Here is a 15,281-nt window from a genome sequence, read left to right as displayed (position 1 = left end):
TCCACTGCCTTCCTTAGCTCCCAAATGGTTGTGGTGGTCTGTATCATGCTTTGTATATTGGTTATCTATTGCTTGTCTTAACTTTTCGTTTCTTTGGATAGAGCCCTTCTAAGTAGGTCCTTTGGCATTAGTAACTTTCCCAGTTAATACTTTCTAAAATACTTTCTCTCACACAGTACTGTCAAAGAGCTCTGAACTAATCTGTTCTAAGCCTATGCTGATGATTTAAATCCTTAACAAAACTGTCACCAGAGGGATTGGGTGCCCTTCTTGTAAGTAGGTAACCTACTGTGTTTAAAAAGGTAAAATGTTCCATTTAGAAATTTCTCTGAAGGTTAGCTGGAGAAAAAAAAAAAAAAAAGAATGTCTACTTGAATAAACAAACATTTTGAGTAACAACTTCTAAGCTATTCAGGTTTCCCTTATTATACAATAAAAGTGTTTTTTTTCAGATGCACTGATATGAAATATTAAGCCCTTAAAATGTATTGAATGTTATTTTAGCAACCCATATAATTTATAAAATATAAATACATTTCTAAGAAGTCTAATGTTAAGGTGGCAAGGAAAATAAGTCTCCCATAGAAAAGTGACAGAGCAATAGTCATTTAAAAAAATTGATCAACTTTGACCCAGTTTCCTCTACTTTCAAGAATTTGTCCCAATGAAATCATTCAAGAGAAACTGTTCTATGAAGATGCCTATGGCAACATTATTTAAACACCACCTCCAAATCTAATGATTACTTAGTTCACTAACACAAAATGCACTATATTGTCATCAATAAGTTATAAACATCATAGAGAAACAAAAAAGACAAGTGAAAAAGAATTTTTAAGAGTTTCTATGCTATAACCGCAAGTACAGGAAATGTTAAGAGTGCCTGCTCTTTCTACCAAGTCCTTTACTGTCATCTCACAATCTTTCCTTTGTGTTTAAATAACCTTACGTGAAAGTATACGTTGAGGGAGAAATGGAAGAATGCTTTAAGACTAGAGTCTTATTTCAAACAACTGAATAAAATTGTTGGTAACCTAGTTGGGATATAAAATGGTGTAGTTACTATGGAAAAACATATGACCATTCCTCAAAAAATACAGAATTATCATACATCTGATAAGTCCACTTCTGAGTAGGTATCCCAAAAGATATCTTTACACTCATATTCATAGCACCATTGTTCACAACACCTTGGAGGTGGAAGCAAACTAAATATCCATCGATGAATAAATGGGTAAACAAAATATGTGATATACATATAGAATGGAGTATTATGTAGCCTTTAAAGGAAGGAAATTTTGACATAGGCTATAACATAGATGAATATGGAGGACATTATGCTAATGTCCACAAATTCTGTCCTATTTCAATATGAGGCATACGTATTAGTCAAATCCATAGAGTCAAAGTAGAATGGTGAAGCTGTCAGCTGCTGAAGGCAGGGAGGAATGAGGGGTTATTATTTAACAGAGTTTCAGTTTCAGAAGATGAAAAAGTTCTAGAAATGAGTGGTGGTGACGGTTGTGCAACGATGTGAATGTACTTAGTAACACCGAACTACATACTTGAGGGTTAAAATGATAGATTTTATGCTATGTATATTTTACCACCTTCAATTTTTTAAAAAATCAGTTTTATCTGAGGCCCCACAGCTTGCAGGGGAGGGGGCAGGGACAAATTCTAGAAAAAAATTAGTAACAAAAAGCATCTGTAAAAGTCATTTATGTAGACAATCAACATACCTGACTACACCTGTTTTAGAACTGTGGTCTTCTTCAAAGGACCATCTAGGACCAGCTAACGCTGCTCTGGTTTTCTGCCTGTCTGCCGCCTTCAGTAATCTTAGGTAGCTACCGAGGTCCCATAGTTAGTAATCCCTGGTGAGGACAGAAGCCGAGGGGGAGAAGAGGGAGAGCTCAAAGGCATAAACGGAACTTTCCGGGGCCCCACCAATGAGCAGACTTCAAAGTCCAGATGAAGTCTGCCCGACTTACTAAAAGGCCACTGGTCAAGCTGTGACCTCACCGACCTGTCAAAAGCAAGATCCCCAAAGTAAGCAGAGTGGTTTCACTCCCCAGGTGGTGGCAAAGTCCATTCTTCGACATATATTTTAACTCACAGGCAATTCCCTGAAGCCCTCCTCCGCAAAAGAACTCCACAAGCTGAGTTTCCTGAGGGGAGGGGAGAGGAAAGAGAGAGCGGGGGAGCAGAGGGGGGTGGGGAGGAGAGGGGAGGGCAGGGGAGAAGCAGCCTGGCACTTGGAGGGGAAGGGGGGTCTGCTTTGCCCCTTTCCCAGTCTCAAGAGTCATTTCAAAGACTACAACTGTCATTGACTGTAACTGTGATAGTGACATTCCCGAAACATTTCAACACGAAAAGCTCTGTCTGGTCTCTTTTCTCTGTCTCCCTCTCCCTCTGGGGTCAGGTGGAAGCGTGGGGCGAAGACCACTGACCCTTTAAAATTATCTAGAAAACATTCTCTGAAAACCCACCTTGTAATTAATTGCCCCTGGCATAGAGAGCCGGGTGTAAAAATCAACTGCGGGCCTCAAACATACCAAGGGCCCAACAGCTTTAGACAAACCCCCTTCTCTTATCCAGGAACCTGGACAACTTGGGTCTTTCCCCTTATTGTCATCGCCAATAAAACAACTGACATGGGGATGCTCCTCTTTGCCTAACCATGACGTCTGAAAGTAATTTTCCCCTAGAAAATACTATGTAGAAACAAGATTCTAACTTTCTCACTACCAGGTAAATGGTGAAACAGTTTCATATGTTTAAACAGTGCATTCTCAAAAGGATGAATAAACTTATATAGGGCTAAACAAATATTTAGAAAAACAGTGTGAGGTTGTTTCTGGCTGAAGGAAATGAAGAACTAAAAGCCACTCTTCTGGTTCCTTTTTCCTCTGAAACGTTCCATTCAGCAACATATTACTGAGGTTGAACACGTATAACTGGTTTTCACACCAAAATCACAGTGGCTCAGATGATGCAGGAGCTGAGAGGAATTGAAGCTATATGAACTAAGATTTCTAGAATGTATCGCCTCAAAATTTTCCATCTGTAGTAGCATTACATTTTTCTAAAACATTTCTCTAAATGAAATACATATACAGAGAATGAGAGAATTTTTTAAAGCCAAGTTTTTGTCTTTTTTAATAAATGCTAGAAGAAGGAAGCTCTAGAGTCTTTAGTCTATTGTCGCTCAAGACAGACCCTGATTTGATATGCACACTCCTCTGAATTCACAAAATGTTTTTGTGGCAAAATTTCCGTGCACACAGGCAGCGGCCCTCCTGTCACCCTGGGATCAGCCAGATCTCAGCAGGTTCACCAATAGCCATTTGGGACTCAGAGGTTAGTGGTCCTAAAGATTCATGCTTCTCAATCCCTGAGTTGTAACTGAGTTGACCTAAATAATGCTGTTGCAATCAGAGCACAAACCAAAGCTATGGGCTGCTTTCCTCTGGAACAGCCCCTTTCCACATAGAATCACTTGTACCAAGAAAAAGTATTCTATTAGGAGATTCCAGAACCTCGTGGAAACTTCAAAATGCAACAAAGCAAATGGGGAAAATACAAAATAAAGGAAGACAGAGTCCAAAAATCTTGCTTCCTTCATGTGTCACAATCTCATGGTACAAGTGGGAACGTTTATAGGGTTGCCCTGAGCCCTGTATGACATTGAAGAAGAACAGAACATGCCACTCCAGAAAGTGCCTCTTTGGCATAAACATTATTGTGAGCTGATTGTGTCAGGGGAATCACCGGCTGAAACTGCCCACCCTGGTCGGGCAATCACAGAAACCATCTGCATGAGGTATTTTATAACAGGAGATCCTCGTAAGGAACATGGAACAGGTCACCACCAACCAGGAGAATCCGGGTCGAAAGGTCGGAAGGCGACAGGAGATGCGAGTCCGTATGTCCTCCCAGAATCCTCCTCGCTGGACTCCATCTTGACTGAGTGATGTGTGAGCCACTGGGAAGGACCCTGAGTCAGAAGAACCAGCCAGAGACACCCCGGAAACTAATCGCGTTACCACAAAAGCCAAGACAGCGAGCCCCGTGGCAGAAGAGTCCTCTTGGGTCGCCTTACCCTGCTGCTCTCCACCCAGCTGGCCCTTCTCAATAAAGTCTCTCGCTTTGTCAGCATGTGTCTCTCCTCGGACAGTTCACTTCTGAGTGTTAGACAACTGTCCGACTCTCGAGACCTGGACGGGGTCCCCTTTCTTGAAGCAATTATTTTGGAGAAACAACAGGAGAAGCTCTGAAAAAAGAGTAGATACGTACTCTTCTGTAAGATAAACTTACATTTAAATCTCCATTTGTAAATATGTCTCCTTCTCTGTACCAGGAAGAGAAGCATGATTCCAAGTCACCAAAAACTCCTATCAATGGCACTGGCTTAAAACTGCTAACAAACCTCATCCTTGTTTACTGTGCCTTCACACACACACACACACACACACACACACACACCCCTTTCTTTTGTCCTCAGCTAAAGATGGTATTAAGACAATGGCTTGAGCCATCTCAAAGAGTTAATCTGTTTTCCTGGATATTTCCTATATGTACATGAGGTATACATGTTAATAAACTTCTGTTGTTTCTCTTGTTATCTGTCATTTGTTAAGTGGGGTCTCAGTCAAGACCTCAGGAGAATAGAGGGAAAATGGTTTTTCTTCGTCTACAAGAGCATGGAAATTGCACCAAGAAAATTTAGTTTTCTTAAAAGATGAGCCAGTCTGTCAGAGGCATGTAAAAGTACCCACCAACAGAATGCTCTAAAATTCTATAGGTCAGCCATCTCTCCTCTTTCTTGGTCTAAAAGCATCAAAACGATTACTAATGAAATACCATATACTACATAAAATATGACAGGAAATTAGTAATTTTTAGTGACAGAAAAGAACTTCTATATTTCCCCCCAACCAAGATAAGCAACTTCTCTTTTAAAAAACAATTTTCACGTGGAGAAAATATTAGACATTGAAACATTTCAAGAAAAGATTTTGGCATGAATACTGGTGCTGGAAGTTAATTCCCTGGTTGGATTACAGACTGAAATAGTGACTCAGTTCTACGTCAGTCAGAGCGAACCCAAAGCAAAAAAGAGAATTCCACTTCACTTAATTCATTTATCAACCCTTCCATTACTTTCTTTTAATTCATTTATCAACCCTTCCATTACTTTCTTTTAATTCAAAACTCCAAAGACGAAGAAAGGTTTTCATACTTTAATTTTTTAACATAATATACAGAACCACAATACTACTTAAATTTCAAATTATGGGAGATCACATTCAAATATGCTTGGATTTGACAAGCTGCTGTGACAATACTGAGAAATTTCATGAGAAGGGTATTTAGAATTTGTAAGATAATCAAATATCATTTTACTACATGGGCCAATGCATTAATAGTAACTTGTTTATTAAAAAGGCAATCTTTCGGACTTCAAATTATTATAAAAGAATACCAAGATTATATATAGATATACTTTCTGAATTTCTCAAACTCAATTCATTTTGAAGGCCGAAGGTAAATGTTACACATTAGGACATTCAGGAAATCATTTCTCCTTTGCACTTACCTGTAAAAATCAAAACCTAAACCATAGTTTTCTAAAGCCATGACTATTTCTAGACTACACTAGTGTGATCAGAAAGACTATTATAACTAAATTATCACTTTTATATTAACAATATTCACCACATCACTTCTTTCCTAAAAGGACAAAAAACTGGGGAGTTTAGATTTCCCTTGTTGAACTTATAATAATCTCATACTTTCTGGCTTTAATAAACTTCAACTCTTTTTTTCCAGTGAGAACTATCTATACAGCACAGTGCCACATAACAATTATTCCAGTGAGATGTACATTAAGAGTCACAATATGATGAACACAATAGTGCCTTACAAAGTTTTTCTGCAGGTAAAAATGCTAAGAAAGGCCACAGTAGACAGTGCCAGACACTGTGAAAAACAGTAGATTACAGGTACCACTGAGGTTCAGAGGAGACCACAAGTTTCAGATTTGTTTCAGCAATGGAAAAAGAAAAACATTTAGCAAAACATAAAAATATATAATTTCACTGTCGATAATGTAATTTTTCAGGTACTGTTTCCTTAAACAGGCAAATTAGCTTAACTTAGAGGAAATGTACAAGATCAGCATATGAAAGATGTTCCTTGTTTTCTCATCAAAGGAATGCACTAGGATTAGCACGAGGGTCTTTCTGGTTCCTGTATCTGTAGGTCAGCCAAACACCCAGGATCTGGAACGGAAGGAAGAAAAGAAGAAAGAGAAAGTAACAGTTGTGCGTGTTTACTCAGTTGATCCATAAAGCAATCTGAACTCTCTGAAGCACTCTGTATTGTTTGTTCAAAGAGGAAGAAATTTCTTTTTAAAATGTAGTGAGTAATCCAAATTAGATGCCCTAAGAAAAACTGAAGATTAGGGTAGGCTGACTAATGGCGCTCTGAGCTTGTCCACACCATAATCCTCAGATCCTCAGAACCTGTGATCACGCTATCTTACACCGTAACAGGGACACTGCAGACACGACTGTGTTAAAGCTCATGAGATAAAGAGATCACGAGAGTGAACTCTGTGATGTAATCACAAGGGTCCTTGAAAGAGGGAAGCAGGAAGGACAAAAATCAGAGATAGAGCCAAGAGATACAGCTCAAAGGCAATGTGACAACAGAGGCATTAGCAAGTACAGTCAGAAGACGCCATGCTGCTAGCTTTGAAGATGGAAAAATGTCAATTCGGAATCGAGCCAAGGAGCGCAGGCAGCCAGCCTCTAGAAGATAGAAAAGGCAAGGAAACAGGTCTCTCCTAGAGCTTCCAGAAACAGTTTCCACTTTAAGCTTCTGACCTCCAGAAGTTTAAGACAGTACATCTGCCTTGCCTTAAGCTACTACAAGTGTGATTACTTATTAGGGCACAAAAGGAAACAAATACAAACACTAACTTGTCTTAACAGCTAAAATATCATATGTTTTGCTAATTCAAACTGAGTTCGGTGAAAATTAAGCAATAACAAAAACCCTGCAATAAATACATTTCCCAACACAGATGATAAAAAATGTAATTCCTACCTCTCCAAAGGTGGGGGTATGCAAACTTTCAGAAAAGTAATTAAGTAGTGATTGTGACACTTCCCACACTATGTTCACTAATGAGATAACCAACAGAACCTATTATTTTTTAAATTAAGAAATGTGTTCATTCTGGTGGTCCTGCTACCTCAAAGCTGATTTATTTAAATTACTCAAAAATTCTTAGACAAAATTTAATGGAACAAAATGCAATTCAAATTATATTTCCATATTTCAGACCTAGGCCAACTTTTAATCTAAATTTTGTCCGCTCGACTTCATAACTACTCATTAGCTGTTGAAACTTCCTCTAGAGAATTGTGGCAAATCCAAAATTTTCTCCATTTACCACAGTAATAATTCCCGAGTTACTGTAAAACTCATGACTGACAGAGGAGTTCCCTGGTTGCCTAGTGGTTAGGATTCTGGATTCCACTGTCACAGCCTGGGTTCAATACTTAGTCGGAGAACTGAAATCCCACAAGCTGTAAGGCATGGCCGAGGGGAAAAAAAAAGGGAATTCATGACTGGCAATGTTTATACAATTGTTACAACAACTAAGGATGTAGGGGCTGCTGGTTTGTGAGTTGAATCAAGGAATGATAAGGCTAATTTAAGGAAGTGGAAAGTCTGGTTTGGAGTCTGTATGACGAGGCGGGGTGGGGGGAACCTACTTAAACATACACAGAGTACTTCGTTCTTCACACTTCTGTTCTTCACACTTCACAAATTCACACCATTCGATCAAAAACTCCATATGATAGGAATTGTCATTATCCTCCTTTTACCAGTGAGGGAACTGAGGCAGGGAGAGGTTAAATAACTGGATAACAATCCCCCAGGTCATGAGCGCTAGAACCAAGGTTCAAATCTGGGGTCCACGCGTCTAATTATGTCTGTTGCTTGACAGAAGAATCTGATGTGCTACCGGCCATTCTCAGGCTAACAACTTTCCATCTGCCATTGCAGCCACGCTCATATCACAGGACGGAAATCCTTTCCCACCTGCTGCCAAGGAGTAAATTCTCCACCCCTCAACCTGCCTGACCGTCATTTCCCTGCCCCTGCCTCAGAAACACGGGCACACAGGGAACTTCTGGTTAGAAGTTTTGAGATTGTTAACTACTTTTATTTTTTATTATTATTAATATTATTATAATATTAATATAATTACATTGTATTAATTACATCAATTAATTATATTTTATATATTAATTAATATAATATTATTATTATACTATAATAATAGCATTATTATAAATACTATTATCAACCCAGGATACAAGCTGATGGTGCAAGTTACAGTTCTTAGGGGAAACAGAGCCATTGAGTACATTAAATACTCATAACCTGGAGCTATATTCTATCAAAGCTTAATTCCTCCAGTTCAACTGTGGCAAAACGAGACCATCTCTCCTCTGTCCCACTGCCAAACCACTATCTCCTTGCAACCAGGGAGAGCATGACAGGGAGGTCATGTCCAAAATACAGAAAGATCCAAGTTAGACAATTATTTATATTGGATTTTTAGATTACAAAGGTGCTCATGAGCTAAAGATTTTTCAGTGGTAACTTTAGACCTGATCATGAACTCTGCTGATTCTAGAACCAATACCCAGGACATGGTAGGTTACCAAAGTACAGTTTTATAAAATGTCTATGTAGAGTGTGCAACAAGTGTGTCCTTTGCTATTTATTTTTATATTTATTAAATGTAGAAAGATGTAACGTAATATGCCAAATTATTAATGTTGATGATTTCTGAGTCGGTAACTTTAGGTAATAGATACACAATCTTTCAGCTTCACAATTTTATTTTCCAAAAATTTCTACAAAGCACATGCACTAACTTTTAAAACTTCTTTTTTTGATTTTAAATCAATGTTTTTTGATGGCTTAGCTATTTTCATGTGTTACAAATAGTTCAAAATGAAATCTTTCTATTTCTTCTATGACAAGAAGAAGTTAGATTCATCCCTTCTAGTTCAGAGAATTGCTGATTCTGTGAAATACTGAATAAAAAATTTAAAAACTGAGAGTGTATACATCAGAAAAATATCAAATTGGATAAAATGTTATTAAAATCTCTAGCTAGGTTTCAAAAGGAATTGGTGTATAAGATACAAAGGACTCCATGAAAGAACACTTGAGAAATCTAAGACCCATGAGTTTATACTCTTAAAGAATTAGTATTTTAAAAAACAGTGGGGGCTGAGAGGAATGAACAGAGCACAGAGGATTTTTAGGGCAGTGAACGTACTCTGTATAATACCATAATGATGGATATATTTGTCTGAGCTCATAGACTGTACAATGCCACAAGTGAACCCTAACGGAGGTTATGGACTTTGTGTAGTTATGATGTGCCAGTGGAGGTTAAGTGTGACAAATGCACCATCTGGTGAGTAGCCGTGATAGTGGGGGAGGCTGTGCAAGGGTGGGACGGGGGAGGGGGATCCTGGAAATCTTTGTTCCTTCCTCTCAATATCATCGTGAACTTAAAACTGCTCTAAAAATACAATCCTCTTTAAAAAAAATATGCAGAGCTGAAGGCAGTGTGATCTGATGAGAAGAAAATGGAGCTGCTCAAAAGGACCAAATTCTCAAAATATATCCCAGATATAAAAAAGAAACCATGTGGCAATATTCTGATAATTGTTGACTCTGGCTAATGAAGCATATTCAGATTGGTCATGCTAATTTTTTTCCCATCTATATTCTCCAGTGTTTATGACAAAAACCCAATTCTTTTAAAGGAAAGATAGGAAACATGTACAGAATTGTTTTCAAGTGGTATATGAATTTTCTTGGATCGATGCCATGACCAACCCAGAAGATGGCTCTTTCCTGAGAAAAAGTAAAATGAAAAAATACTTAGATTAGAAAAGGATGTCAGGGGAAACTTCCTTAAAAAAGTGAATACTAAGCTTGGTCTTTATCTCCACTTTGATCATTATAGCTAAGAGTGGACTTCTTGAAGGGAAACAGAAATTGAATTAGAATAAAATATGTAAAATACACACACACATATATGTATATAATGTGCCGTCTATACTAATTATACATTTTATACATATGTATGCATATATTATATACATAAATGCAATACATGTCACACACAATTAAAATGAGATCTAACATGTAACATGGTGACTGCAGTTGATAACACCACATTGTACAACTGAAATTTGCTAATAGAGTGGAATTTAAACGTTCTCACCAAAAAACACAGGTAAATATGGAAGGTAATGGGTGTGTTAATTAAATTGGTGGGGGGATCTTTTCACATGTACAGTCTAGTGTAGCAGTGCTAAGTCGCTCAGTTGTGTCTGACTTTTTGTGATTCCACGGATTGTAGCCCACCAGGTTCCTCTGTCCCAGGGATGAAACCCGGGTTTCCTGCATTGCAGGCAGATTCTTTTACTGTCTGAGCTACAGGGAAGACCTTCAACGTGTACACATATGTCAAATCATCATGATGTACACTTTAATACCTTACAATTTTGTCAATTAAACTCCAATAAAATATATGTATGTGTTTTTATATTAATTGTACAGAGAGAAATAAACTTCTAGGCCCAAGATGAAGCTGCTATAATATTATCCAGGGTGCCCCATGAGCGAGTAAAAATACTTGGGTAACTTCTGTGTCCCTGTAAATGCTCCGCTTCACTGGAAGTGCAGTATATTCGGCCGGCCAATCCCCAAAGGCCAAGTCAACTCTAGACCTTCTCCTCCCAAACAAGACTGACTCTGTAGCCCCAGCTAACCAGATATTTTCCATTATTCTCTTTCTTATTCTTTATCCTATAAAAGCTCCTTGCCTTCTGCCTTATTCTGCAGTTCTCCGAAAGGAGACTGTCCACAAAGTGTTAAAGTTTGTTCATATCACCTATACTATCCGCTTTAATAATTTTTAACATATATAATCAAAATGAGAAAGGCCTTTCTAAACATACAAATCAACCATATAGGTAAAAGCAATAAATCTAACTATGTAAAAGTAACATCTATAAATTTTATTTAAAAGTCATAAAAAAAGTAAAGTCAATGCCCAAGAAATTGCAAGCAGACAAGAAGCCAAGCAGAGTGACAGACAAGAAGAAGAGGGGATGGGAGGGAAGGGAGGGAAGAAAAGCAGAGCAGAAAACCTTCTGTGTGGCTGCTGAGCCCCCAGCCCCGGGCCCTTCTTTCTAGACACTTTCTGGGCCCTGTGGCCCGCTCTCCTCATCTAATAAAAAAATTTCCCCTTTTTGGCATAGACTGAGTCACAGGGAATCCAAAGGGCCTTGACCAAGACAGACATTAGGTGGGCAACTGACAAAAGAAGAAATGCCAGTGATCCAAAAACACATGAACTTATTTTCAAATTCACTAAGCACATTTCCAAAAGAGCAAACAGAATTGTAATGCTATGTATACCTATTTAAACTGGCAAGTATCTTTTAAGATAAAAATATCAAGAATTAGTGCTTGAATCAAAAGTTGGTTTTGATTCTCCCCCAAATGGCCATTTGGCAATATTCATCAAACGCTTTTAAAATGCCCACATACTGAATGTGTCATAGCTTACTTTTGGAGGTGTATTCAAAGAAAAAAGCTAGAGAATATAGATTAAAAATTACATACACGGAAGTTAACCATGGATAATAAGTTAACTTATTATAGGGACATACTGAAGGGGAAATTAAATATCCAAGAAATTAAATGACAGAGTGAACTTCAAACATACAAACCATTTAATATTTTTCTGATTTTCTTTTAAAGATAAATGCTTATTCTTACAATAGCCTACCATATATTTCTATAGTTATGTGCACAATCTCACCTAATAGCATTACTCTATACATGCTATTATATGTTTAAAATAGGAGAGTAGCATGAGCAATTAACACAACAATCATAGGGGTCCCACCATCTTTTTTTAAGTGAGCATAATATGTACAATTTACTCACGTCTACAAACCAGCAGCTAACCACACAGCACCTGCCATATGTCAGCCATTATTCTAAATACTGCAAGCTTTATTAGTATATATGCTAGCTCCTTTAAGTATCACAACAAGTCTACAAAATAGGGGCTTTCCGTTATTATGCCTGTTTGTAAAGATGAAGAAACAGAAGCACAGAAAGATAAAGTAACTTGCCCAAGGTCAAATAGTTAGTAAGCAGGTTTCTAAGCACACAGTGCATTTTTTAACTATTGGCTCTCGTCTAGTAAACTCAAATTTAACCAGCTCCTTATTGGAAAACACCAGCTGGCCCAAAGGTCCACTGTTACAAACAATAAACATTCTTGTGTATTCATTTTACAGAGTTATACGAACATCTCCATGAAATAAAGCACTGCAAGCAGAATTTATGAATTATAGAAAAAATTTAATTTTAATACATATTGACAATTCATATGCATCAAAAATGTCCATGGTTATCAAGCATTCAACAAAGATAATGAGGAATTCTGCATTCCTCAAAAATTACCAAAATAATATGTATGTGGTTTTACTTAGACATATGTCAATATAATATACTAACAATGTAAGTATTATATAGATAAGAAATTAATAACAGTGGTTACTTACAGGTTTTAGAAGGCTAGGAACAAAGTGGAGTGAGGGATGGAGTTGGAAGGTAATTTCCAAAGTAAACCTTTATGTAAATGTATGTGTGTATGCCACACATTAACAGACATATTAAACAATGTGAATATGCTACCTATGCCAAAATTATATTTAAAATTATAATTTATCGTACAACTCTAGAAATAGAAGAGACCCTAGAGATGACTCAGTCTAGTCTCTCCTTTTCATCTGTTTATTTTATTTTACATAATTTAATGGTCAAGCATTTCAGCCCTTACAAAGCAAGCTCTATCTTCTGATTTCAAGCCAGGGGTCCTCCTATTACAATATTAGTTCTCAATGAAAATATCCATCGATATGTTCCAAAAGTTCAGTGCCATGCTAAGGCAAAATGCCATGCCTTAGAAAACAGAAATCCCTGTTTGTCCCTGTGACAAAGGTGTGAAGATACTGAGTTATGTGCACATACCTCTGTAAAACTGAAGAAGAGGCCAATGCCACCGACAAATCTCAAAACCTCTCCTGCATATTTTCCTATTATCGGAGCACAGGGTGAGCACGGGTGGCTGCTTTTCACACAGCTCTGTATCAATAAGAAAAAAAAAAAAAAAAAAAGAACTTGTATTGCAAAGTACATTTATAATGAGCAAGTTTAAAAAAAAAACCACCCACATAAAAACTAGTGTCTGGAATACCATATCCAATTGGGGACCATTCTTCTTTAGCAGTGTTCAAAATCCTAAGCTGGTTCCCAAGATTCCCATCCCTAAATAATCATCCCTGGAGAGTGGATAGGATTTGTGAATATGATGGGCCCTCTCTCCCATGATTATGTGGCATTACATAAGTCACTGTCTTCATAACGAAGCTGTGTTGTGAGATGGCTGTATAGTTAAGACCTGAGACACCAGCAAGAAAATGGAACTTCAGTCCTACAACCACCAGAAGTTGAATTTGGCCCACAATAGCGTCGTAGGAGACCCCAAACCTCAGAAGAGACTGCAGCCCTGACTGACACTTCATTCCGATGAGATCCTGAGCACAGAACTCAGTCAAGCCAAGCCCAGACTCCTGACTTAGGAAAACTAAGGTAATAAATGGATGCTGTTTTAACCACTAAAATGTGATAATGCATTACACAGTAATAGAAAACTAATAATCCCACAAAGGAGGCCTCATTGAGGGGATATTCAGCTCAGGGCTCAGCAAGGGGGTAATAGAAGTTTCCCTAAAACATAAACACATCTGAACTACCCAGGAGAGCCAAGCTGCACATCTATCCCCATAGAGGACTGGGTCGGACCTGCAAGGTCAGGAGTTAAGCATGATCAACAGGATGGCTCTAATTGGTCCACTGCTAGCATAGTTTTCAGACAGAAAGGGCATCAAATTGTGATGGGGAGGAAGGGAGAGAAGAAAGAGGATGGTTCCATGTGTCCTCCACCATGGGGATGTATAGCTGGTTGAGAAGCCCAGTTTAGTACAGACCACTCTCCTCCTCCCACCCGGATAGGCTTCCAAATGAAGATATTTACTCACTAACCTACTATTACTTCCCTTTCACAACTTGTTCTGGGAGGAGCTGAATGGGAAGGAATTAGAGGCAAAGAACCCAAATCATCTTTGGTGTCTGTCTGGGCCCTGGAATATTCAGGACCCTTAGGAATGGATACTTGAGAACAGACAATCGATACAATAGTGTACACAGGATGGAACACTGGTATATAAAAAAAATTTTTAAGTACAATTCAGCATCAGAAAGTCCATGTCTTCCATGTTAACCATTATTTATCTATATGCGCTAGCGTGAAAGTCGCTCAGTCATTTCCGACTCTTTGAGATCCCATGGACAGTTTATGGAACTCTCCAGGCCAGAATATTGGAGCGGGTAGCGGTTCCCTTCTCCAGGGGATCCTCCCAACCCAGGGATCGAACCCAGGTCCCCCACATTGCAAGAAGATTCTTCACCAGCTGAGCCATCAGAGAAGCCCAAGAATATTGGAGTGGGTAGTCTATCCCTTCTCCAGGGGATCTTCCCAACCGAGGAATCAAACCAGGGTCTCCTGCATTGCAGGCAGATTCTTTACCAGTTGAGCTACCAGGGAAGCCCATCTGTATGCAATACACCTCCAAAAATATTTTATACTTTGTACTTACTGCCGGACAGGTGTCATTTGGGCTAAAACTTCGGAACCCACAGCAGTTTAAATTTCTCTGGATGTCATTCCGAGCACTTGCTGTATTGTTCCAACCAACTTCCAGGAGCTGACCCTAGAAAAACACATTTAACATATACATTAAAATATGGGACTTCCCTGGCAGTCCTGTGGTTAAGACTCTGTACTTCCACTGCAGGGGGTACAAGTTTAATCCCTGGTTGGGGAAGATCCCACATGCCACACAATGTGGCCATCAATAAATAAATAAAATGTGTTACCCCTGCATAAAATGTATAAAGCTGGGGCCTGCAGCTGTTAATACTGGGTGTACCTAAAACAAATACTCTTTATAAGACCATCAAAACTTTTCAAAGGGTTATACCTCAACCTGCAACAAAAAGAAGGCACCATTTCTATCTCAAGA

The 15,281-nt window shown here is 38.4% G+C and overlaps 1 protein-coding gene across 1 annotated transcript in view; it reads right to left on the bottom strand.

Moving 5' to 3' along the window:
- Positions 1 to 5,236: 5,236 nt before the first annotated feature.
- Positions 5,237 to 15,281, bottom strand: part of TSPAN13 (tetraspanin 13) — a 34,631-nt gene continuing 24,586 nt past the window's right edge. Inside the window, exons 4-6 of the mRNA XM_065938716.1 lie at positions 14,856 to 14,969; positions 13,168 to 13,281; positions 5,237 to 6,287 (exon numbers count right to left, since the gene is read on the bottom strand). Coding sequence (XP_065794788.1) covers positions 6,213 to 6,287; positions 13,168 to 13,281; positions 14,856 to 14,969 — 303 coding nt within the window. The 3' untranslated portion in view covers positions 5,237 to 6,212. The remainder of the gene's footprint in view (positions 6,288 to 13,167; positions 13,282 to 14,855; positions 14,970 to 15,281) is intronic.

Source organism: Muntiacus reevesi, chromosome 6 (assembly GCF_963930625.1).
Source record: "Muntiacus reevesi chromosome 6, mMunRee1.1, whole genome shotgun sequence".
NCBI classification, from domain to species: domain Eukaryota; kingdom Metazoa; phylum Chordata; class Mammalia; order Artiodactyla; family Cervidae; genus Muntiacus; species Muntiacus reevesi.
Note: the sequence above shows the minus strand (reverse complement) of the source record. Positions and strands in the feature narration are given on the sequence as shown.